General features: G+C 55.2%; 3 protein-coding genes across 3 annotated transcripts; all 3 read right to left on the bottom strand.

Annotated features, from left to right (window-relative positions):
• Positions 1-1,493: 1,493 nt before the first annotated feature.
• Positions 1,494-3,337, bottom strand: HOXA9 (homeobox A9). Its single transcript, XM_077162956.1, has 2 exons — positions 2,758-3,337; positions 1,494-1,732 (listed from the first exon to the last, which is right to left on the bottom strand). Exons 1-2 carry the CDS (start codon positions 3,335-3,337, stop codon positions 1,494-1,496), a joined length of 819 nt encoding a protein of 272 aa, XP_077019071.1.
• Positions 3,338-9,829: 6,492 nt separating this feature from the next.
• HOXA10 (homeobox A10) lies at positions 9,830-12,204 on the bottom strand. The gene is made up of 2 exons (XM_077162955.1): positions 11,244-12,204; positions 9,830-10,104 (listed from the first exon to the last, which is right to left on the bottom strand). Exons 1-2 carry the CDS (start codon positions 12,202-12,204, stop codon positions 9,830-9,832), a joined length of 1,236 nt encoding a protein of 411 aa, XP_077019070.1.
• Positions 12,205-20,599: 8,395 nt separating this feature from the next.
• Positions 20,600-22,933, bottom strand: HOXA11 (homeobox A11). The gene is made up of 2 exons (XM_077162953.1): positions 22,234-22,933; positions 20,600-20,832 (listed from the first exon to the last, which is right to left on the bottom strand). The coding sequence occupies exons 1-2, from the start codon at positions 22,931-22,933 to the stop codon at positions 20,600-20,602; spliced, it is 933 nt and encodes a 310-aa protein (XP_077019068.1).
• Positions 22,934-24,272: the final 1,339 nt, after the last annotated feature.

The following is a 24,272-nucleotide window of genomic DNA, read 5'->3' as shown; positions in this document are numbered from 1 at the left end:
GCCTTTCCACTGCTACTGGCCAGAAATATGCGAACCCCCAGCCCAGCTCATCAGAGCCCTCCTGGTGCGTCACCCACAATGGACACGTTGCAGGGAGCCCGGCCTCACGCTCCCGTCCCCGGGCCTTCCCCTGCTGCTCGTGTGACCACTGCAGTCGGCCTGCTTGCTGGTGCCTAGGCCCTCCCGGTCTGGCTTCCGCAGGTCCCGGCTCCGGAAAGCCAGGAGGGGCCAGATTGGAGCCGGGTCCTCCCCACCCCGCCAGGCTCCCGCCCAGAGACCGTATCCCGGCTCCCCCGCCCCTGGCCCGAGAGGAAGGTGAAAGAGCCGACCCGCAAAAGAATAGAAAAGAATCAATATATTTTATTTGGCAAAAAGTTAAATATCTCACAACAATTTGGTCATAGGCCTTGAGGTAACTATTGCAAAATATACAGTGTATGTTCAGCGCCACGGAAATCCCAGATTTATCGAGGATACAAATCTGCAGTAGCCCAATAGCGGTTTCATAGTGTATAATTTATTATCAATAAAATTAACTTCATTACAATAAGCATTCATCCCCCCCATTAAAATTAAACGTAAACCATAGGTAGTAATCTTCTGCACATATGTATAGCTCCAAATTTTCTCACCTTTGTCTGGTGCAAAAACAATCTTCAAACTTGTCTGATTATGTTCTTTTTCTTTAATATATAGACTATATACATAACGGAGAAGATAGGACTATAGAGTATGTCGAGACGAAAATGTCTTCATTTCCAAAGTGAAAAGAACCATGAATCTATGCATATGGGAGAACTCTTTTCTATATTATTTTAAAAATTTTATTTCACTGGGAAATCCTTACAGCTAGTTTACAATCCAAGGTTAACAGCCTAGTCATAAGACATATTCCACTACAGAGCTATACTCTATGCAACTGCTTTCCCCCCTCATAAACAACCTGAGTTGAAATTGAATTCTAGCTTCCACAATCACAACGGGTGTGTCACCCAACACAGAAGTTTGAGTCACAAAACATAATTACCACAATAAAACACAATGTTCAAGTATCTCAGCAGATCACTCGCTCTGCAGCACAAAGAGCAAATTAAATTAACTACACAGACTAAAAACTCTACAGCTCACCGTCAACAGTTGTGCATTATAAAAAGGTAGTTTTTTTTCTTTTGCTTTAAGTAAGGAACAGGTAGATTTTTAAAAAAATATATATACATGCTCACACACACAGCTGTCAGCACAAACGTCCCCCTCGTTTTCATCTTACAGAAAATGGAAAGCTTACAATACCTCCTCCATAAAAGCGGCAGGCCAAGGAGCCAGCCTGAGCAGGGTTTGCCAGGGAGGGGGGAGATGAGGCCTGGGGTTTAGAGCCGCTTTGTGCAGGGTGGTGGAGGCTGGGTGGGGGGGTGGGAGAAGGGGGAAAGGGGACGGGCAGTCCTTTCTCTTTCTCTCTAGCTCGCGCTCTCTTTTCTAAATGAAACCGAACGGCATCATTCGTCCTTTGCTCGGTCCTTGTTGATTTTCTTCATTTTCATCCTCCGGTTCTGGAACCAGATCTTGACCTGCCTCTCGGTGAGATTGAGCAGCCGGGCCACCTCGTATCTGCGGTCCCTGGTGAGGTACATGTTGAACAGAAACTCTTTCTCCAGTTCCAGCGTCTGGTGTTTTGTATAGGGGCAGCGCTTTTTCCGCGTGGAGCGCGCGTGGAGCCAGTTGGCCGCTGGGTTATCTGTCGGGGAGAGAGATACCAGGTTTAGAACAAGGGACGCACCCCCCAACTGGGGGGTAGGAAACCTCCTGCGGACCCTACCCCGCCGGCCGAAGTGCAAGCCGCCGCGGAGTTGGTTAGGGAAGGCAGTGGAGCCTCGGACACAATGGAACCCTGGCAGACGGACGCAGGGACGGTCACTTACAATTGCACGCAGTAAAACCTCGGCCCCCCTCCCCTCCGCGGCGCTCCTTCCTCCTCCTCGGTCCTGTCCCTCCTCTCCTTTCTTCCGCTCCCCTCACTTTCTGTAAAGAATGAAACTTGGAAATGGAGTTTGCCAGGCAGAAGCAGATTATGCTGCTGCTGTTAGTGTAGCAAAATTGACATTTTTCTTTCACTGAAGCTCTCTGCTTCCCTCTCTCCACCTTCCCTGTACGCTTCCCACTCCTAATTTGATCTCCCTCGAAGGTCGTGGAAGCTTAGGCCAGCAGGACGCCCCTCGGCACCCCAAGGCCGTTGATCACTTCTTCAGGTTATTTGCATAATCTGGGATGGGGATCCTCCTGGCGCGGACGCCTGCAGCCTCGTGTTTGGCAGGATTTACGCCACCACCGGCTGACGGCGAGGAGTGGAAGGAATCAGCCATCTCCCCTAGCTGCCCGGGCCACGCTGCCCTTGCTGCCGCCGCTCCGGGACAATCTAGCTGCACAAGAGACTCACGCCGCCGCGCTGCTCTCGAAGAACGGCCCAAACTATCTCTGTTCTGGACTCGGCAGCCAAGGAGAGGGGCAGCGGGTCTTGGCTGGGCTGGCAGCGCCCTGCCCCGCCCCTCTCGCGGCAGCCCTCCCCCCGGAGCCCTGTTTGTCACTGCTTTCTGGACTGGAGACCCCATTCAAGGCGTCCCAAACAACAATTTCTGGCTCTTGGCCCTCGTTCAGGAAGCTCCCAGCGCCGGCGAAAGCAGACTCCAGAGAAAGCTGGAGGACCGGCAGATCCAGGTGGCCGGCGTGGAGGTGGTGGCCGATCTGGAGGGAGAAGGCACTTACTGGGATCGATGGGGGGCTTGTCTCCGCCGCTCTCATTCTCAGCATTGCTTTCGGAGAAGGCGCCTTCGCTGGGCTGTTTTTCCCTATCAACTGGAGGAGAACCACAAGTATAGTCAGTCAGGGACAAAGTGTGAGTGTCAAGCGTGGGACAGTCACCCCTTCTGGCCGACAGCGGTTCAGGTTTAATGCCGTAAGGCCGGCTGGAGGGCAAGCCCGCGAAGGAGAGTGCACCGGGCGTGGGCTCCAGCCAGGAACGCATGTACCTGCCGTCCGGCGCGGCCGCCGCCACGGGCGCCTGGGGGTGCACGTAAGGGTGGTGGTGATGGTGGTGATACACCGCAGCGGGCACGGCGTTGGCGCCCGCCGCGTGCACCGGATTCCACGAGGCGCCGAACACCGCCGCCTTGGACTGGAAGCTGCACGGACTGAAGTCAGGGTGCTCGGCCAGCGCGGCCGCCTGCCGGGGGGCCTGGCCCAGAGCCCCCGGCCCGTAGCGGCCCGCGCCTAGCTCGTCGGCGGCGTCGGCGCCCAGAAGGAACGAGTCCACGTAGTAGTTGCCCAAGGCCCCGGTGGTGGCCATCGCCGTGCCCTGCGCTCGGCCGGCCTGGCCCGACCCGCGGAAATTATGAAACTGCAGATTTCATGTAACAACTTGGTGGCACCAGGGGGGTGGGGGGGAAGTACAGTCACCTAATAAGTTGCCGGCGCCCGCGCCCCCATTGGCCGCGCGCGTCACGTGCCCGCCCAGCAGAACAATAACGCGTAAATCACTCCGCACGCTATTAATGGCCCGGTGTTTTGCAGTCATAATTTTTATAGCAAAAGCCATATGTTTTTATGCAAAGGGATCGCGCCGCTCCACGATCCGGCTTGTTTTAATTGTGGCCAACGAAGATTAAAAGATCAAATCTGGCCTTGCCTCTGTACCGCCTCTCCCCCCCACCCCCCAGACACACACACTTCTTAAGCGGACTATTTTATATCACAATTAATCACGCCATCAGGAAGGCGCGGGTCCCCGTGCGAGTGCGGCCAGCGGAGCCCCTCACATAAAATTAGACAATAATTGAAGCCATAAAAAAGCGGCCAAATCGCATTCTCGCTCTACTGTATTTAAATCTATATTTATGATATTTCATAAGGAGTTATTGTTTCAGAAGCCACACAGGCTGGTAGGAAGTCGGGAACGACCAACAGTTTCGTTTGCCATGCTGTGGCTCCCAGCTGTAAAAATTTACGAGGACTTGGAAAGGTTAAATTAGACTGCTGTGTTTGGTTGGCAAGCTCCCTGTAAATAATCCCAGCGGTCCCCGGGAGATGCGAGTTTACCCCCGGTCGGCCGCAAAAAGTCAAATTCAACGCAGCCTCGGTCCCAAACACAGCCGCTGCCGCCCCGTGGGAAGGCGCCTGGGCAGGCGCGGGCCACCGAGGGGAGCACCGTTTGGGGTGGGTCGGCGGAGCCTGTCGGACCGGAGCTCGGGACCACCGAACAGTCCCCAAATTGTTGGTTGCGCCTCCAGCGAGCGCCTAGCCCAGGAGCCGGCAAGGAGGGAGCGGCCAGCAGCCACCGGGGAGAAGGGCTGGAGCGGGCCTAGTTGTGTTGCGCACTCCGTTCAAGGCCCCGAACCCCGCGGACACGCACGGCCAGCGAGTCCTGCTGCACCTCAGCGCGGAATCAGGATTCCGAGGCTGATGAGAACCGAGACTCATTCCCACGCCCAGGCCTCGGAGGTTCTAATCCTGGCTCTGCAAGCCTCGTGCCGCTTCCCGAACCCGAGCTGGGAAGAGCGTTAATAGAAGGCGAGTTCGAAAACGCAGACCCCGCGGCTTGGGTGGCTGGGAAGCCCGCATAGGAGCGGCGGGCCCCAGGGCCCAGTATGAAACCTTCAGGGCAAGGAGGTTGGTTGCTTCCTTCCCAGTCCCCTTCCTGGCCCTCGTCTCGGTTACCACCCGGATGGGCGGCGCGGCAGAGTTATAAGGCCCTAAGTGAGGCGGTTGCAGCTCAAGTCCAGGGCTAGAAATTAAAATGAGGAGGGGCACGGGTCATTGACTTTAATCCCATCCCTGGGCCTTACTGAGTTAAGGGAGGGTTTTTCTCACCTTTCAGAGACGTGGGGAAGGAGGTGGTTTAGATAAAAAGGCCGTAGCTCTCTGTTAATTGGAAAGAAAGTAAAAAAAGAAAAGAAAACTCCAATTCCACACAGAAAGCAGGGACTCCTGCAAACGGGGTAATTAAATTCACGTGTGAATACTGTGCCTGCGAAAGTGTGTTTCTCATTAGCCCACTTCCATGGCGGCGAAGGCGGGCGGCCTCGGGCGCTTCCATCTCCATTTTTGCCTTCCTCCCCAATAGCTCTAGCAATCCCCTAAAAACACCTTATACCCAGGAAGGGGACCCCCCAAATGCCAGGCTCTCCCCGGGAGCGAGGAGGCGAGGCCGTGGAGCAGACCAAACGGGCGCCCCTTCCTCGGCCTAAGCCAGGAAGAAGGAAGTGGCCGACACAATGAACTCCGATGTGGCCCATCCCGGCCGCCTCAACCCCCTCCCCCCTAGTATTTTCTTTTCCCTGTAAATTCTTCCTCCATCCCCACCCCCACTGCAGCCGAAGGTGTCCGAAATACCGGGCAGTCTGCGGGGCGCCGGAGATTTTCAACAAGAAAAATTGGTTCTGGAAAAAACTCTCACCCTTAATTGTAATTGTCTGCAAACGAGCTGTGCGCGCCAGGCTACCGTTTCTATTTTTTGAACCCAGAGAAGACACCGGTCATTATTAGTATTTTTTTTTAAAATAAAATGTCTGTTCCTTCAAATGGCCTTAGCCCTAAAATAGGACTGTTACCAAATAATTAGCAGGCGTTGAGCATTAAGCAGCCCTTACCGGTGCCCAGAAGGGAGGAAAGGGGAAAAAAACACCACCACAAAACCAAATATTGTTCCCCTTCAGCTCAGGGGTTTAGGGAGAGAATATCTAAGCTTCTGAGTCTGCTTTTATTTTGGAAGTGAAAGGGAGTATAGGCACATAAAGAAATAATAAGCGGGTATAATTACAAACTATCACTTCTCGCCTTAGATTTCTTTGAAAATCTCAGTCTTGGAAATAAATCCAATACCCACGTCTGGCAAATGGCAGAAGGGAGCTGAGAGGAATGGGCTGTGCTGGGCTTTCAGATAACAGGGCAGGGGGCTGTGCAATTCATGGGTCCCCAGCTGGAGCTGGGGAGGAAGCACAGCTCTCAGTGGGCAGAAGTCTGAAGGCATGTGTGTGTGTGTGTGTGTGTGTGTAGGAGGGTTGTTTTCAGTACAGGGCATCTAGAAATGGTCAGGCCAGTCTTGGTCAGTAGACCACAACTTAGAGCAAGGTCTTAAGCTTGTATCCCAATGACCCTGGAATTTGAGATTCCTTTTCCCAATTATTTGAAACAGACTGATGCTGGAAAGAGATCCCTTATCCCCCTTCCCCAGCACCGAGTGCCACAAAGTGTCATATCACATTTTAAAAACTGATAGGCATCACTGACAAGCAAGCTGCAAGGCTTTGCCCTATGGGTGCTCCCTCATCCTGACAGGTTAAAGCGGGAACACGGCCAGTAGGCCTAGACAGTCACCGAGGAGTTTCCAGGCTAAGCCCTTTGGGGGAGCCAAGGCTCCACGAGCCTGGCTGAGTGAGCCTCAGCCTGGGTCCCTGCCCGAGTCTCCAATGAGACTGGCGCAAGCCTCCTTGCCCTTGGTGTGCACACACAAAGGCGCCACGGAATGTGGGCGCCACACAGTTGGGTCTCCCAGGCTGCCGTTGCCGACCCAGCCAAGAAGGAACGCAAGGCCGCCGCCACTCAGTCTTGATCATAACCGAGGACTTGTCTGTGCAGAAGCACCCCAGGCCCAGGCCCACGGCGCTTGACAGCCGCCCCACACGGGCCCTTCCTCGGCGAACCCCAACCGCAACTTGAGCGCACAGAGAAACATGGGACCCCTTAGGTTCTCTCCAAACCAGCACCGGACACCTCCGGAATGCCGATTTGGGTAGAAGACGAAAAGGGTGAAACAGAGAAGAGAACAGGACCTACAGAGATCGAAGATGAAAGAAAGGAATAGAAAATGGAAGAAGAGAAAGACGTAAGGAACAAAGAAGAAAAGTGGAAGGGGGAAAAGAAGAAGGAAGAAGGGAAAGAAAGAAGGAAGAGTCAGAGGCGACTTCTGGTAGAGGGCGTGCTTACACAGAGAAGGGTAAGTGACAAGGCCAGGATCCCAGGCCCTGTCCTCACGGCCCCTCCTAGCTGGGGCTGTGTGGATGTTTCCTGAGCTCGCTGCCCTTCCCCCCACATTGGGGGTCCCAGACTCTCAGGGGAATGGCTGGGTTCTCCCGCGCTTGGCGCAGGCCAGCAGCAGGGGCAATGCAAGATAGAAGCGTGCGCCCCTGACCTTGAATGGCCCAGGGCCCAGAATTCCTACCACGCCCCCAGCCTCCGCGAAGGAATCAGCTAACCTGACTGTACCTGCTCAGGGGCCAGGTCGGGGTAGGGAATGCGGCCAGCCGGTTGGGAAGGAGGCAGGCAGGAGGCTCCTGCGCGGGGAAAAGCCGAGGTTGCCACCGCAGCCCTGGCACAGCCGGGGCCTAGATGCCCGGACCGGCCCCCGCGCGTCCAGGTACCTGGAGACGATTTCAACTGAAGTAATGAAGGCAGTGTCGTGCTGTCGAGAGAAAGGTGGATCCCAACAACAGGAAACTACCTAAATCACCGACCAGTTCTGGTGCTGCCTGTGCCGGGCTGCCTCTCCCGCCGCTGCCGCCGCGGCCGCCACTGCCTGGCCGCCCGCCGCCCGCAGCCCAGGAGAAAAACCCAGCGATCGCTCCCGGCCTGGCCCGTCGCCAACCTGCGCTCGCCGCCGCCACCGCATGTCCCTGGCTGCCTCAAATGAGTCCCGGAAGGAAAAGCCAGCGGCCCCGGGACGGTAAGCCTGGGAGAGGAAGGGAGGGAAGGCAAGAGAAGAGAGGTAGAAGGAAAGGGGGTGGCGAGAAGAAAACAGAGAACGAGCAGTGTGCGCGCTGGCGTCCTAGATCTTCAGCTCAGAGAGCCCGCGCGAAGCGGTGGTAGACGGGGTCGACCAGAAAGCGCCAGGAACAGCATCGAGAACGGCTCCCTGTCTGGCAGCGGCCTTCCGCACTCGCTCCCCGAGGCTCGCTCTCCCCCTCTCCCTCCCCGCCCGCCCGCCCGCCTAGACGCGCGCTCCCGCCCTCCCTCCCCCACCTCCCCCGGCGTCGGGCCCCCCCACCTAGGGCCAGCAGGAAACGCGTGGCCCCGCGGAGATCGGCCAGGTGGGGGAGGCCGCGCTGGCAGAGGGGGCGGCCGGGCCCAGTTCACCTTCCCGCCGCCACGGGCTCTAGTGACACGCTGTGGGCCCGACCTGCTCCCGGGAGGTCACTGAAACCGGGGGACCCGCAGAATAACCGGCTTCTGTGAATCTCCCCGGGGCTCCCAAAAGAAATCCTGTTTGGCTTCCTCTGTCTATGCAGCTCCTCTCTCAACTGAAACCACTTGTCCAAGACAGCCACAATCCAGATATACTAGCAAGTCATAAAACTGAACAAAAGCCGACAAACCTTACGGCACCAGGGCTATAGGACCCAGACAAATTACGACCGTCTAGGTAATATTTAAATAGATGCCTAAAGTAATTGCAGGGGGCGCGGGCAAGTCCTCCTGTTGTAAAAGTGGTGGACGGGATAAAGTGGAAGGTGGAGATAAGTTAAAAAAAAAAAAAGTAAAATTTAAAAGCTTCATTCCACAGCTTTTATTCTTCTATAAGAACATAAACATCATCTTTTTTCCACGCACAGCAGCATTACAATATTAATTTATTCTGATTTAAGATTAGAAGTAAATAGAACTAGAACTAACATTTATAATAACAATAGAATGCATTTGCTTAAAACAAGATTGGCAATTTTCATAATAATAGACATTTATACAGATTTGTATTTATAGTTTTTCTTTTTCTGCACCTACAGGTTAGACCCTTTTATGCATGTAACTTCACAGTATAAAGGAAATCCAAACAATGCCTCCCTTTCTCTAGCCTATTCCGCTTGCCCCAGCCCTCCTAGGCTTCCATGAATTTTAGAAAGCAAAAGAAGAAAGTGAATTTTTAAACATCTCCACAAGATATGGAGAATTGTGGTGTGCTTGTAGCATGTTACCAGTGGTAACAATTATTTAATAACAAAAAAAATCCACTAATGCCACATGTATAAACAAAACTCTATCAGATTATTTATCTACAGCCAGGAAGAGGTAAGTGAAATAATTTAGATCAGCAATGCAAGACCTTACACAAACTGGAAGAGAAGTTTCCTTCTCCTGGACATTTTTGTTGTTGTTGTTTAAAGCTGGGATATCTTACAGATGAAAGAAAAGATAATCTTTCTGTATCTTTCTTGCTTTTCCTATCAGCCAAAGTCAAGCTCTTTTGCCAACCTGTATGTCCATGCCTGTAAAGCCCTTCTTGTTGCTTTGCCAAGGAAGAAAAGAAGAAAGAAAAAAGAAACCCAAGGGCCAGTATCCCCTGATTAAACACAGCCCAGCCGGGTGGTGGCCCCTCGCACCATTGACCTCAAGCCAGACACCTCAGCACCCGCCAACGGTGGGACCTCGGCCTTCCGGCTAGGTTCGCCCCGGACTGGGCAGGAAACCAGCTCCACGGGGGAAGACAGGGGCCATTTCAAGCAGTGGGACCCCAGGCAGCAACCAGCCCAGTCACCACTTGACAGAACAGTATCTATTCTCTATAGTACTGAGCGCGATATGGCTTTTTCCCCCAGAAAACAACAAATAAACCAACACCAAGCAAACAAACAAAGAAACAACAAGTCTGAACAAACCAGCCCTGCACAGATGTAACGGCGAGATGGCGAGTGGGGGGGGGGGGGGTCACTGTCTCCGGCACAGGTGCGAGTTCCTAGCGCAGAGGCCGAAGACAGAGGGAGGGGACCGGCTCTCTGGAAGCGAAAAACAAAACAAAAACAACAACAACAACAACAACAAAAAAAAAAACCCCGCGTCGCCTGGAGCTTCATCAGGAAAAATTAAAGTTGGCTGTGAGCTCCCGGATTCGGTTTTCTCGGTTCATTTTCTTCAGTTTCATCCTGCGGTTCTGAAACCAGATTTTCACTTGTCTGTCCGTGAGGTGGACGCTGCGGCTGATCTCTAGGCGCCGCTCTCGAGTAAGGTACATGTTGAACAGAAACTCCTTCTCCAGCTCCAGCGTCTGGTGCTTGGTGTAGGGGCAGCGCTTCTTCCGGCCGCTCTTTGCCGTGAGCCAGTTGGCTGCATTTTCGCCTTTGGAATTGCCTGGTGTTTAAGGGAATAAAGAGGGGAAGGTTAAGTCGAGGCCACGCGGGCTGCACACAGGGTGAATTTGTGATGTTTCTCTTAAAATAGGGATAGTTCTCCCACAAGAGGGATAGCCTCCGAAATGCATGTGCAAAATCCAGTGGGCCTACAGTCCACACACACTCTCCCAATTTACATTTTCCTCTGCTTTTTCCCAAACACCTGTTTTAGCATAAAGCTGCAGGCGCTTGCAGAAGGAGCCAGCTTGGGAGGCCAGGCTGTATCTATTGAATTTAACACATTTCTTTGCTTCTTGCCTCATAGCAGGCAAACAAGCATTTCCTGAAGCTCCAGAGCTTGGGGTGCTTCCTTGGAAGGGGAGTGGGCAGTGTGGCTGTGTTTCATCCCAGGCCCCTGGCTGCCCAAAGCCCTCCCGAGAAGGGAGGAAATGCGTGTAGTTGGGCTAACGGTGAAGACACGAAAAGCTGATTCGGGGTCAAGGGCTCTCCCTCACATCTCTCCAGGAGTCAGGACGTGCAGTCTGGGCGATTCCGAGTTCCAGGGGAAGCGAAATGGCCCTTCTCTGGCTCTCAGCTTGGGGCCCCGGCGTCTGGGCCGGGTTTGCCTTTTCTTCTCCCCGCAACGAGGATTCCCGCCCCTCCAGCAACTTTGAAAAAAGCATGGGGGATCGTAAACTCGAACTTCGCGGGTTAATGGGCTTATTTATTGGCGTTGGCGGCAGCTTATTTTGGATGCTTTACAAATATCCGCACTATCAGCGGGCGAGCTGCTTTCCCTCCCTCCTCCTCCCCCCCGCGTGGGTCGCGTTGCGCCACGGCGTGGGGTGCTCCGGTCGGGTCCAGGAGGAAGGGCATGCACAAGAGGGGGACTGCTCGCTTGTGTCCTTGTCCCCAGCCACGGCACGCATAGGGCAGCGCGGAGGACTTCTTGGTGTGGGACACTAAGCCGGACATGAATTTTTACTGCATCCCCACGCCCAAATATTAAAAAGCAAGTTCACAAGGTCAGCCTGCCTGCAGCTCGGGCCAAGGCCGGCCGGCTGCTGCGCGGGCTCCTGGCTCTCTGCTCCTTCCTTTTCCTGGGTCTGTCTATCTGTCTGCCCGCCTGATTGCGGCCCTCTGACGCGACCTGCTTACCCAGGGAGTCCTTCCCGGGCGAGGCTTTGCTGCTCTCGGAAGGGGCCGGAGAGAGCTCCTCCGCAGCCGAGGACGACGCGTGCGCCTCCTCCTCGCCCTGTGAGCCCCCGCCGCCGCTACCGCCGCAGGTCAGCGTGGGGGGCGGCGGCGACTCGAGGGCTCGCTCCTTCCGGGCAGCCTCTGCAGAGCCAGAGGCGAGCGCAGGCGGCGGGTCGAAGCCGCGCCCCGGGGGCTGTGCGGGAAATGGGCTAGCGCCTAGCTGCTGCGCGCCGCCGCTGCTGCCGTAGCCCTTGGCGGTGCCATAGGCCTGCGAGAGGCGGAAGTAGCCGGGCACTGGCACTCCGCTGGAGGCGCCGAGGGCGCAGCCGTCGGGCGGCGGACCCCGCGGAAAGGGGGCCAGCTCTGCAGCGGTGGTCGAACCTTTGGGGCACTTGTCCGCTGAATCGTAGAGGCAGTAGGAACTCTCCTCTTTGATGTTCTGCGCGAAAGAGCACGAGGTGGCCTGCGGCGGGCCCTGGGGTGGTTGCGGCGGGGGTGGAGGCTGCTGTTGGGGTTGTGGCGGCGGCCCCTCGGGCGGTTCCATCCGGCACGACCGGGGAGCGTCTAGCCACAGGTCTATGGGCGCGGGCGCATAGCCGTGCGCCCCGGCACCCAGGCCCCCGCTGCCGCCGCCGCCCGGCGACGTCGCTTCATTGCGCTTGCCGCCCAGCGCCGGGAAGAGGCCGCAGCTCTGCAGCCCATAGGGTAGGTCGGCTGCCGGCGGCAGGTAAACACCGCCATGGGCATAGTAGCCGCCACCGCTGCCGCCGCCCCCCGCGCCGCCGCCACCGCCTCCCGCCTCGCCTCTGCCGGAGCTGATGAGCGAGTCGACCAAAAAAGAGTTCGCGGCAGGGCTCTCCGAGCATGACATTGTTGTGGGATAATTTGGCGAAGGGAGCAGATAGCCCTTTCTGGCTGACATTTCTTGTGCAAAACATGCTGAATACGATTAGCAATCCCCCCGCACCGCGGCGGGCGCCCGCAGCCAATCCCGAGCCAGAGTTTCCGCGCGACCACTCCCAGTTTGGTTTCGTAGGCGCCCGGCGGCTCTCTGAGGGCGTCCTGCGAGCCCGCGATTGATATAAATATGTAATCTGTATTGATGGGCCGGGAGACGCACGCCCGACACCTCGGCCCGAAGGCCGGGAGCTGAAGGGGCTGCACCAACGTGGATAGTGGGGGACCTGGCCCCTGGTTTCGCCCCGCCCCTACCCGGACGTGAGTCCCCTTGCGGGGGTCTGTTTGAAGCGCCCTTGGGCCCCGCGTAGTTAACAAGTGGGGTGTTTATGGTGCAGGCTCCGGCCTACCTTGGGTGCTCCCTATCCCTGTTGTAGAAATAGCCACAGGTCCCCGGAGCTCCCTGAGCACTAAAGGGGCCTTGTCGTGGTCTCAAACTCTTCCACTTCAACCTTGGACCTGGAGTTGGCCCCAGTTTCCAAAAGTAGACAAGGTTCCTGGGCCAACAGGACCCTTAGAGTGACAGGCATCCAGAGCTGACTGGACGCTGGCTCATGCCATTTCTCCTCTCCTCACATCCCATCCAGAATTATCCTCCAAATGCCACAATCGAGCCTTGGCCCCTCGGTCCCCCGACGCTCTTCTCTCCCTGTGGGTTGGAACATGCCTGCTCACCTGGCTTGTCTTCCCTGAGATTCCTGCAGTGGAATTTGGTGGGCTGGCAAGACTGGGGGGTGGGGAATGACTGGGCAGCCTTGGCAGAAAAGACAGACCCCCATCCCAACATCGGAGGCCAGCGGACCCCATCCCCTGGGCAAGCTTCCAAACTCACACGCCACTTCAGAGAAATGAAGCGTTGGCCTTCGGGGTCTGGAACTGCCAGGAGCGGGACACTGGAGGGGGACGCCCTGCGGCCACCTCTGCCACACTCTTCTGGTGCTCTAAGCCTTTCGCCTTGGCGTTCACAAGCTCGGGGAGACTATGACAAGAACCAGTGTCACCAGGCTCCTGCCTCCCCGTTCCCTCCCCTCTCCCTCCCTCCCTCACCCCTCCCCTCCAAACCCGCGACTGGGGCAACCCTCACTCCTGCGGTGTGCACATTTAACGAGGCCCGCGATGAGGAAATCCGTTCCCTGCGAGGCCCGGCTGGGCTCGCGGCCCAGTTATCCGAGCGCTCAGCGGCCAGAGCCTTTGCTCAGCAGACACCGGGACCTTCTTCTCCCTCGGCCCTGACCGGGGGAGCACTTCTAGTCAACTGGAAACGGCTGACCGGGCCAGGACCGTAGCCCCAACTACGGGCCTCAGAGACATCTCAGGAAATGTGACCTTTTCCTGCCGAATCCAGTGGATCTGGGAGATCTTTCCCTTGCCCCCAGGCTACAGCTCTACAGGGTGCTCCAAGGCTTGCCGCGCTTGCCACTTCCTGCCCCCGCGGAGGCCTGGGCTGGACCTGCTGAACGCCAAGATCCCGGGGAAGCAAATCACTCAGGCCTCTGTGCGCGATGGGGACAGACCTGAACACCCCAGCAGAGATGCCCCGCACTTGGCCTCCTCCCTCCGGGTATGAACTCGGCCTGAGGCGGAAGACGACTCTGAGAGAATCCCGAACGTGCACAGGAGAGACTTGGCAGCAGAGCCGTGGCTCTGCCTTCTGAGATTCAAGCAGCTGTGGTCGCTGCCGGCAGCAGCTACACCATGGGCCGCGCCCGGGAGGCCGCGCCACCGCTCGCGCTGCGCTCCGGCCACTTACACCTCGGCGCCCCGCGGCAACCAATTCTGCGTACTGGGCAACCGGTGGAGAGGAAGACGGTGGAGGGGGGGGGGGGCACAGGGAGAGAAAAGAGAGAGGGAGAGAGTAGGACAGAGAGCAAGACAAAGCCAAATCTCTGCAGTCCTGAGTCTTGAGGCCGCAGCAGCGCTGCAGCCAAGGCCGCTGAGGGTCAACTCACGGGTCTGCGCTGAGGAATCCTGCACTCGCCTTCCCTCTCTGCGTTGCTCTCCCGCACAAGGCCAGGGAAAATTCTCATCCGGCTAGACCCATGAGGCCAACGAATTTGAGTGCCAAGAGGCTTCTGAGCGCCGGGGTCACGGTGCTTCCCCTGCCTTTACCCGTCTGGCTCTGCCCCACCCTTAACTAGCTCCCCAGGCGGGTGCAATGGACTGGAATCGCTGCGCTTAGCAGTGCCATGGGGAAAGGCCACAAAGCCAGAACCGTCAGAGAAGGGAGCTTTGCCCCTTAGCACTGCCCATATCTCTCAGAAAAGCTCTGTTAGTGGAAAGTAGTGGGCAGGGTTCCCTGAGGAGAAAATGCCGGGACTTGGGGCCCAGGGTTGTGCCTCTTCAACTAAATGCAGATTGCAACTTTCCAGGCAACGTGTAACTGGAGAGTATGTTTGAGGTAGTGGGGCTATGGAAATAAAGTGAAAGACAGTGATCTAAACTTCTCTTTCTTAATCTTTTTGGCAGTTTAGGGCCTCATTCAAAAACCGAAGGCAAGTTCTGATTCCTCTCCTGTAAAAAAAAAAAGTGCACATCTGCATAATCCTACAATTTGACCCATTATTTTCAAGGGGTTCACAGTCTCATCAAAACCTCCTTGGGTCTTCTGGGTGCTCTTGGATGTACAGTGTAAAGTTCATGGTCCAAATTGTCTCCTAGACCTCTCTTGGGACTTGGAAGCCTTGCCAATTTGGCTGATAAGAGAAGACGGGTGCCTGCTCTGGGTCAGGGCCCTGCAGGGCAGCCAAATGGGTTCTGGGCTGGATGGGATCCAGGAGCACCCACGTGCCAACCAGCGTTACAGATTCAGCTGGGTACTGTTTCCACCACAGAAAGCCCCAGGGCCTGAGGCCTGCAGGAGTTGGGAGGTCCGCTACAGGTTTCAGGGACCATGGCATTGGCACTTGGGTCTTTCCCAAGCATTTGGGGAGAGCCAGCTGTTTTTTTTCCAGCATGACTTCCCCGCCCCCCCCCCCTTTGTAATAAAACAAATGGGAGTGTTTAGTTTGAGCTGTTTCTTTAAATGTAAAAAGGTGTGTAAGCTTGGGGGTGGGGGGACCTCTGCGCAGGACCTCCATCCCATCCCCACCAGCAGCCTGGTGGTCAAAGAGAGTCTGCGGGTGAACCCCGGGGTATGCACTGTGGGCCTGATACCTCTGGTTCAAGCGAGAAGATATCCATGCAGCGGAAACTCAAGTTAAATGCCGCTGCATGCCTCTTCTGCCCTCCCTTGCAGTCTGGGAGCCCGCGGCATCTGTGACCTGCCAGGAGCTCCAGGCTCCCTAGACTATAACACCGAGGTGTTAGCTTCCTCAATAAAATATTCCATTTATTGATTGCCGCGGCTTTCCCGAGGGCCACCCCCACCTCGATTGCTGCGTGGGTCTGCTTCTAGCCACCTCCCTGTCTCTCTCCCTGTAGCGCATTTGCCTTCTTTTCTTCTATCCTTTCGTCTTCAGTCCCAGCTGCTGAATTTCTCCCTCTCCCTCAGGATGCCATTGACCTAAAAGCCGGTGCTTGCTTGCTTCAATCAGGCGCCTTATACGTGGCAGCCGCCAGGGCCTATATTTTATTTGGGGGATAAATAGCACTCATTTCTACCTGAGTGACAAAATTCCTGCCCCCCTCACCCCCCAGGTCTAAGAAGGACAAGTAAACCTCAGTTCTGTAGAATAATGAGTGCTTTGGCAGAATTACGCAGCTCCTTGAAAAGCCGATTCCAGCTCCCGAGTAGGCCCTTGCAATCGACAAGGAATAAGAAGTTTTAATTATGAGAAGCAAATTCCTTCTTTAAAAACTAGTTGTGAAGTTGAGACAGCCAGTAAACAAATTTGTATCTGGAGGCTGCTCTCAATGTTTATGGACCTTCAAATTATTTGGTGGGGTTGTGCTGCGGCTCCACAAATGAAAAATAAACAGTGCTTCCATGTATCGGGCTTTAGCCGAAACTCAGGGCTTCTACAATTTACACAGCAACATCAATTTATAGTTAGGGAATTCTTCCTAAGCAATGACATTCTTTTCCTGTTCTTTACAAATGTCAATATTTGCAAAGGAAATGCTTTGAATCGATCAGGTGCCGTCTATCCCTAAATAACCCGCTTTAAAAAATTCTCTTAAATCAACCACCGAGCTGGCCTATGCCGTCTTGTGGGGGAGGGGGTAGATTCTAGGCCTTTTCCCACACCCCGTCAATTGCAATATCTTTAGTTCTGTTCTCAATAAACCACAGCTGGTCTTGAAACTGGAAGTGTCTGTCCGGGATTTTAGTGAAGGTTCCGCTGCAGAGAACAGCTCACCGTTTTGGTCTGCACTCCTTCCTGTGGTTACCTGGCACAGTTTGGGAACCCAGAATGAACAAAGACTAGTGGCTTTTGATAGGTGAAATTTACACATACACTTAGTACCAACCTTCCTTGTGATTCCTTCACTCAACCACAGTATATTTGGAAAATAAAATAACTATTTCAAGAAACTAATGAATAAAAGGTTGGAATAAAAATTTAAATATGGAAGAAAGAGGGAATTTTAATCTGGTCCCCCAAATGTAAGTAAATTGTGACTATTTAAAACTTGTTTTATGAGAACCCTGTTGGAGGGACTGGTCTATCAGTTGATACTTGGTCCACACTTTTGAAAATGCGTAGGTATTTACACACGGCAGCTTCTCCGGTAGCCGCAAAAATAAAATACGATTTTCTCAGAATTGATCGTTATTGGAACAAATGTTTCTCTCACTGCACCGGGACCCAGTACAATCCTTCCAGACGTCTGCCCCACGGAATAAGCCCTCCTGACCGGCCACGGCCATTAGCTACCCTATTGTTTCAAGGATAAACTTTCTGTTTTCTCCAGTTCCGCTATCTCCCACCCCTCCCCCCCCCCTTCCAAACCACGATCCAAGCACAGCCAGAACCCTTTTGCCTGGACACCTTGCATCCCCGGTTTATTGTACTCTGAATATTCAACAAAATCGAAAGATCGCCTTGGGATGAAAGGCTGGCACAAGATGCTAAAATCACCAACTTTTGCACTTAGGCCTCTGCCTGCTTTCCAACCTTAGAGAACATTGAGGGGTGGGGGGGTGGAGCAAACGCTTACTGCATCACCTTGGAGCATACAAACCCAGCCGCGTTGCCGAGGCGTGAACAGACATCGGCCACCCCCCCATCCCTGCCCCAGCTAGACTGAAATTACCAAACTTGTGGCCTCTTACCTTGACACTTTCCGACAGCACTGCCAAGGGGCAGTTGGCTTCTCCGCGCCGCGACGCCCACGAGGCCTAGTGAAGGCGCATTGCCTTAAATTACAAAACCAACCACCTCTTGAAGGTGAGTCCCCCTTCCTTTTGACTGGAAGGGAAGCGGGGCAAGTGAAATGATGTACCGTGCTGCTCTTAGTATCAGAAGCGAACAAAGGCCAAGAATCGCGCTGGGGTTCCCGGCTCCCCGGCGGCTTTGACATTGATCGGAAGTGCGCCATCTGGTGGAGGCCGCGCGCCTGGGCCGGGCCGGAGCTCCAGCCCTGAGCTGTGAGCGGGAAGTAGTCTCTTTGCAGAGAGAGCGGGAGAGCGAGAGAATGTGCCCAGCCCGCTGCTATTGAGATCTCATTTTTACATCTAAGAAATTGCTGCAAAACCCCAGGCGGGTTTATAGCGGCGCATTCCAAATATGCAAATTGGCCGGCCTGGGACGGTTTTACGACCACATTGTCACAGCCATCGGAGGATGGACTTTTATAGGGCTCGGAAATCAAACCCGCGCCCGCTTGCCGCCCGCCCGCGAGTAGTCCTGCTGGTTAGACGCTCTCTAGCAACTTGCAAGACTTTGGTTAATCTTTAACCATCCCAAAGGAAGTTTTCCCCTAAACCCGGGACTTCCCTGCCCGCCCCCTTCCTACCCCCCTAAGAGGGACCTTGTTCAGTCTCTTTGGGTCTGTCTGTCAACCTAGACATTCATCTCTGGGGTTGTCCCACTCTCCTTTCAGCTCGTTTTCTCCAGTCGCGCCAGTTATACAAATACACAAACAAATAAACAGAGCCGGTCTAGGGTCTGGGGCCTCTTTCCGAGTGCAGCCCTGTCTGCCTGGGTGGCGGGGGGAAGAGAGTGGGGTGGGGGTGGGGTGGGTGGGGGTGGGGTGGGCAACAAAAGGCCTTTCCGCCCTACCCCTCAAGGTTATGGGTGATGTCCAAATTTAAGGCAGAAGTTCAAAGGCAGCTCACAAAAGGAAACTGGCATCTTTCTTTCCCCAAAAGAAAAAGTCAACCTCAACTGAGAGGTGGGGAAAAAGCACCCTTAAAGGCTTCTGAAGAGCCTGTTCTGCCCTGCTGCCCAGGCCTGCCTCCCTCTTGCTGAAGGAGAATCCAGGGCACCCCAGGCACTTCCGCTTCATGCCTCCCAGACCGGAGGAGGGCAAGTCCAGCAAGGGGTCAGGCCCATTGGTCACCCCGTGCCCCAAGGCCTTCTCCCAGGGCTGGGGTCAGAGTGGATGGAGCCTCATTCCAGGTCCCACGATACACTGTCGTGGACCCCACTTCCCACAAGGACATGGCCAGCCACTTTGGCCTCCTAAGCCTGGCTGCTATTAAAGCTAAATCCCCACTCAGTCACCTCCCCTTCCCCACTAGAACCTGGTAACTTGCCCCTTTACTGGTGGGGGAGTACTGGAGGGGGGGCAGACATTGGGCAGTAAAGGCGAATGGAGAGAGGAATGTCACACCAAGACCTGATACTCAGGTTTCCATCGTCTTTATTTTTCTTGTGCCCTGCCGCTTGTATACATGCTGCGACATACACGGTATTGAGAGCCGAGGACGGGTCAACTCTCCCATTACAAACAGAGCCACAGGACATTTCTCAACACAGGGAAGCAGAGAAAATTCAATGGGAGGGTTCCTGGCTTTCCCAGCTGGGGTACCCAGGCCCTGGAGGGCCAAACCCCCTCTGAGCATTCCCACCTCCAACACTTTCCAAATGTTGCAAAAGATTTTTTAAAAATTCCCAACATTCTTCCTACCCTCTTCAACATCCCTCAAAGGGAATCAATTAATGGTAAAAAAAAAAAAAATCAATCAAAATAGGTTATGGTTCCTTTATTTACAAATCTTTTGAACACCATCCCTGTATGAAGTGTACATTCAAATATTCTTAGCAGTGAGTGAGTTTAACCGTGAAACATGTAAACAGATAGAGCCTTTAAATATTTTCTTCATCATCTTTTTCTACTACATTGCATCTTTTAAAATTCGCTTTGGTTCCTGCAGGGAAATATATATATAATATAATATTTATCTTTTAAAATAATTCCAAACTGCTTTTGGGCTCTTGGAAGGTCACCTGAAGCTTCCAAGTGCAGTTCTGGGGCTGTGGAGGGTGGAGCATGACACTGAAACGGGGCATTTTGGGGGGGCTCAGGCTCCTCAGAGCAGGGGACCCGCAGGCCAGGCCCACTGCTTTGTTGCCAGACGCTGAGGGAAATCCAAGTTTCAATTAAGTGTGGCAGAGCCTTTGCCAAGCTCCCGCTCTCCACAGGCATTTCCTGCGGAGAGTGCAGGCCGGTCAGCCTGGGCCTCTTGGCTTTTCGATGTCTTCCACCTCGGTGTGTGTGGGAGGGTGGGGGTGGAGAATGGGTCCGCCTTGTGACAAACTTTGGATCTGTGTGACAGGCCAGGATGAAGATGCCTGGATTTGTAGGAAGAAACATCAGGTGGGCTGCAGGAGGCAGGCGCTAGGAGCTCAGACCTGGTATGGTGCGGTGGGTAGCTTGGAGGAGTAGAGAGCCACTGATGCCACCTGGAATAGTAGATTTATTTCTTCATGGATCTGCAGCCTCTCCTACCTCATATCCACCTCCTTAGTCCAGCCACCTTTCACACTGGCCTTGCTTGCCATTCCTCATCCCCATTCTGGGCATCTAGGATTCCTCCCCCTACCTTCTGGAGCTGAACTGTGTTCAGAGGGTGTGCAGCTTCCTGACACAGGGGTTCTGGGGGTGGCCAGGCTCAGTGTGGAGGGTCCCAGGCGGTGATCGGCCTCTGGGGGACCCATCAGGGGGCCCAGTCCTAGGCGGAGACCACACCCAGCCCAAAGCTCCGCCACTCAAGATTAAACCACTAGGGTACCCAAACCATTCATTCCAGTTGATACACAACTCTCTGAATCCATTCATTATTAGGAATCTTAATCACCTATCTCCAAACGAGTCCCAGGCTGCCTCCTGCGGGGTTGTCTCCATTTAACCTCCCCTCTTTTGCACATCTCCTCTCTTCAAAAGTCACCGTGTAGCTTGACCTTGTCAAGGGCAAAATCTGCATATAATCTCACATATACAAAGCCCCCAACCTCATCTCCATGGCTGGGGCTTTAGAGGAGAGGGTTGGCGGAATAGTATTGTAAACGGTCTCTGTTAATTTTTTTTTCCTTCATTCTTCTGTTCTGAAACCAGATTTTGACTTGTCGGTCGGTGAGGTTGAGCATGCGGGACAGCTGAAGGCGCTTCTCTTTGTTTATGTAGACACTGAAGAAGAACTCCCGCTCCAGCTCCCGGATCTGGTACTTGGTGTATGGGCAACGTTTTTTGCGGGTACGTTGGCCACCTGTGGAGGGAGAAAGAGGCAGGGGTTGAGCCAGGCACAGGGGCTGCAATCCCAGAGCCTGGGGTTAGGGAGAAAGGCTGGCCCCAGTGCCTGGACGCCCGGCCCGGGCCCCCTCAAGGTCTTTCCAGGCCCCTGCCCTCCCGCAGTCTCCTTCTGCCGGCTGAGGACAGGCAGCAGGCGAATCTCAGCCCCAGATAAAAGCCAGCTCCTTAGATAGGCCCCCGGGGAAGCGGCTGCCACTGCCCCTGGAGCAGAAAAGAGGGCCCTGTACAGCAACAGGCTGGTATGTGCTGCTGAAGCCTCTTTCAAAGCAGCGGAGTGTAGGTTGCCGGCTGCCTCCCTGCCCACCAGACTAAACAAACAGCAGCCCGCGGAAATTTCACCTTACAGCACCTGGGCGGCCCATTCCGGGGCAGTAAAGGCGCCTCCAGCCCCTGTCTGTCCCGGCTGCGGCCATGACTCGGCTCGGTGTTAACATCTGGGGTGGCTGCCGGGTCTTTGTCAGCGGCGAGCCTGAGCCCTGGCCACCAGCTCCTGTCTCCGCAGCCAGCCTCAGACTCCCGGGAGGCGGCAGAAGCCGGGGACCTGGGCCTTCCCTGAGTACCTCCGCCACAGTCACCCCAAAAGGCAGAGGTGCTAGTTTAGATAGGGTAAAGGGAATGAGGTGAGGGGGCCGTAAATTGTGCCCAGGTTCGGCTTGCTCCTCTTTTCCAGAAGGAAAAAAAAAAACAACCCACAAGACATTTTTAAAATCCGCTTTTGACATTGAATAACAATTGTGAGTAACATGCAGTTGTACAGAGGGCGGCATGTAATTGCCACCCCGCCGGAGGAAAATGGCTTCCTTTGGACAAAAAGGCCAACTTTCGGTTAATTTGTTTCTTTTAATATATTGCTTGAGCTAAGCAGGCTACTTATCTGTTAAACACGCTCCTAGCGCCATCGTTAAACAGCCAAGCCTTTGAATCCTGGCCGGGACTGGAGTCTCGGCGCAACACATGGCTTTTATAAAAATCTCCGGATTACCTCGCTATCAAAGACTCCTGGAGCCCTTGCAGGGGGAATTTACAGGCGCCCACCTCCGGCTCCCCAGCGCCGAGCTGGCCCCGAGCGGGGTCGAGCTGCCGGGCTTGGGAGCTGAGAAGGGAAAAAAGGGGAAAAAAGGAGGGTTTTTTTTTTTTTTTTTTTAAATGCATGCCTTGGCCGGTGGGTATTTCACGGCCAATTTCAGCACTCGCCACGTGATCCCGCCTTTTATAACAAAGTTTTGTTGGGGGAAACCTAAAGGCCCTTCATAAACCTTATATGCTTATAAAACAGCATATAAAAATTTAACAGCGGTGCTGCGCTAGATTTCCAACTCCCCTTTCATAAAGCGCAGGGCGCTGCCTTTATACGTACTGGCGCCGCCGGCCTTGTCCTCAGTGTGGCCGGAAGACGACTCGGGGCTGCTGCTGCTCTCGGGGCGCCGCCGCCGCTCCTTCTCCTCCGCCGCCGCCGCCTCCCGGCAGCCGCCGCCGCCGCCGCTGTCCGAACTTGAAGTTGCCGGTGCGCCTGTGGCCGCCGCCGAGGAGGTCGCCGCGGCAGCCGGGGGCCCCTTCTCGGCGCTCTTGTCCCCGGGGTAGTCGGAGGAGGCGAGGTTTTCCGGGGTGCCGTAGGCCGTCTCGAAAAACTGGTCGAAAGCCTGGGGCAGGACGCCGTTCCTACCCACGGTGCTATAGAAATTGGACGAGACGGCGGGGGTGGGGTGGTGGTAGACGTTGGCCGAACTCTTGGCCAGCACGTCTCCAGGCACGCCGGCCGCGCTGGGCGCCTGCAGGCAGTCTCTGTGCACAAGCTCCTCTGCGGAGTAGCAGTGGGCCAGATTGCCGCGGGGGTGCCATTTAGTGGCGGGCTCAATGGCGTACTCTCTGAAGGTCACTTCACGTACGGGTTGGACTTGGGGCAGGTTGGAGGAGTAGGAGTATGTCATTGGGCGCGAAGACGGGGTCTGGGGCAGAAAAGAAGGGAGGCTGGAGAAATCTGGACCCGAGACGTAGTAAGTACAACTTGGCAAATACATGTTAGAGGAGCAGGGACCACGCTCATCAAAATCCATCATTGGGCTACCTTGGGCTCTCCGCAGTAGCCGAGCTTAACATGATTCTCCACTGCAGCTGCCTCTTTGAAGCGGATCCGTGAAGTAGAAATTTGGAGACGTAAGCTGACGTGGAAATCTATCCCCATCCTTAGCAGGGAGGTGCTGGTCATGTGACCCGATGTTGAAATTGACAAGCTGCAAGCTAGTCCGGGCCTTTTTTTTTCTTTCCTTTTTTTTTTTTTTCCCTCCCTTCCCTCCCTTCCCTCCCTCCCCGGCTTCCTTTCTTTGTAGCCACCTCAGGGGAAGCAACAGATCGTCACTCGGTGTTCTCACCGAAGGCACGTAATCGGCGGTGTAACTCATGTTGGCTGGGGGGCCTCCCGGTGCGCTGCGAGGCTGGGGTGCGCCCCCTTCACGCTCGCTTGCGCTCAGCTGCTCGGTCCTGGCCCTCAAGTGGCGCCGAGGCCGGTGAGAAATCTCAGCCCCCGCCCCCCACCACTATCATGGTGAGGGATGCCACGGGCTGGGGATGGCCGGGTGGGGGCCCGTCGCTGCATGGCCCGTGGTCTCGGGATCTAGTCTACGCGAGGTTCGCCTGCACGCACCCTTCTTCGCCACCACCCCCCTCCCATTACCGGTTTGTTTTGGGAACCACTCTGCCTCCGACCCTGGCCGGATTCCTTTTAGGGCCAGAGTTCGCAGTCGTGGATGTGCTGGCCTGGTGGCTTGCCCGATTTGCACGGTGACTTGATTACACGGTCGCATTCATGGTCACTTCCGAAGCGCTTTAGTGCCTTCCGACTCTAAACCGCCAACAGTCGGGGCAGCTTCCCCCGCGGTTTGCCGGGGTTCCGCAGGGCCCGGAAGGACGTTCGTTCGTCTTACCCGGGATCCTCCTCTCCCTTCACCCTCACTATCGGCCTCCTCACCCGCCCTTTATTTGGCAAAGCCCCCTCCTCCTCGCTGCCCACCGGGCTTCGGAGTCACTCCTCAGAGCCAGAGGCACAGGGGCTGCACGGATGCGCACCGGTCGGCGCGTTCGCCTGGTCTTCTGGCGCCGAGGACTCGGGAGACCGTGCAGTTGAGGCGAGCCTGGGGCTGCTTTGGAGGCGCTGGCATCCGAGGAACCTTCTGGGTATGCTGCACCTTCCAGGGGACCCACCAGGTTGCGTGCGAGCTTCAGGGCTGCTGGGGAAGTGGGGGTGGCGTGGAGGGTGCAAGGGCTAGGGAGCCGTGGGTGAGAAATAGATAGCACGCCCCCTCTCCGTCCTTGCAAAGCCTGAGAGAGAAAGCGGAGGGATGTGCAGGGCAGAAACTCAGAATGTTCGGCGCCTTTCCTGCTACTCATCCCCCAGAAGAA

The sequence above is a fragment of the Tamandua tetradactyla genome, chromosome 1, assembly GCF_023851605.1.
Source record: "Tamandua tetradactyla isolate mTamTet1 chromosome 1, mTamTet1.pri, whole genome shotgun sequence".
NCBI classification, from domain to species: domain Eukaryota; kingdom Metazoa; phylum Chordata; class Mammalia; order Pilosa; family Myrmecophagidae; genus Tamandua; species Tamandua tetradactyla.
This window is presented reverse-complemented; position numbering and strand designations above follow the sequence as displayed.

What these genes read in the sequence shown, in the direction of transcription:
- HOXA9 (XM_077162956.1), bottom strand. Translation starts at nt 3,337, where the DNA reads ATGGCCACCACCGGGGCCTTGGGCAACTACTACGTGGACTCGTTCCTT. An exon ending in CAAGCCCCCCATCGATCCCA is followed by an intron (nt 1,733 to 2,757) that starts GTAAGTGCCTTC and finishes TCTCCCCGACAG; the next exon opens with ATAACCCAGCGGCCAACTGG.
- HOXA10 (XM_077162955.1), bottom strand. Translation starts at nt 12,204, where the DNA reads ATGTCAGCCAGAAAGGGCTATCTGCTCCCTTCGCCAAATTATCCCACA. An exon ending in GCCCGGGAAGGACTCCCTGG is followed by an intron (nt 10,105 to 11,243) that starts GTAAGCAGGTCG and finishes CTTAAACACCAG; the next exon opens with GCAATTCCAAAGGCGAAAAT.
- HOXA11 (XM_077162953.1), bottom strand. Translation starts at nt 22,933, where the DNA reads ATGATGGATTTTGATGAGCGTGGTCCCTGCTCCTCTAACATGTATTTG. An exon ending in GGACAAGGCCGGCGGCGCCA is followed by an intron (nt 20,833 to 22,233) that starts GTACGTATAAAG and finishes CTCCCTCCACAG; the next exon opens with GTGGCCAACGTACCCGCAAA.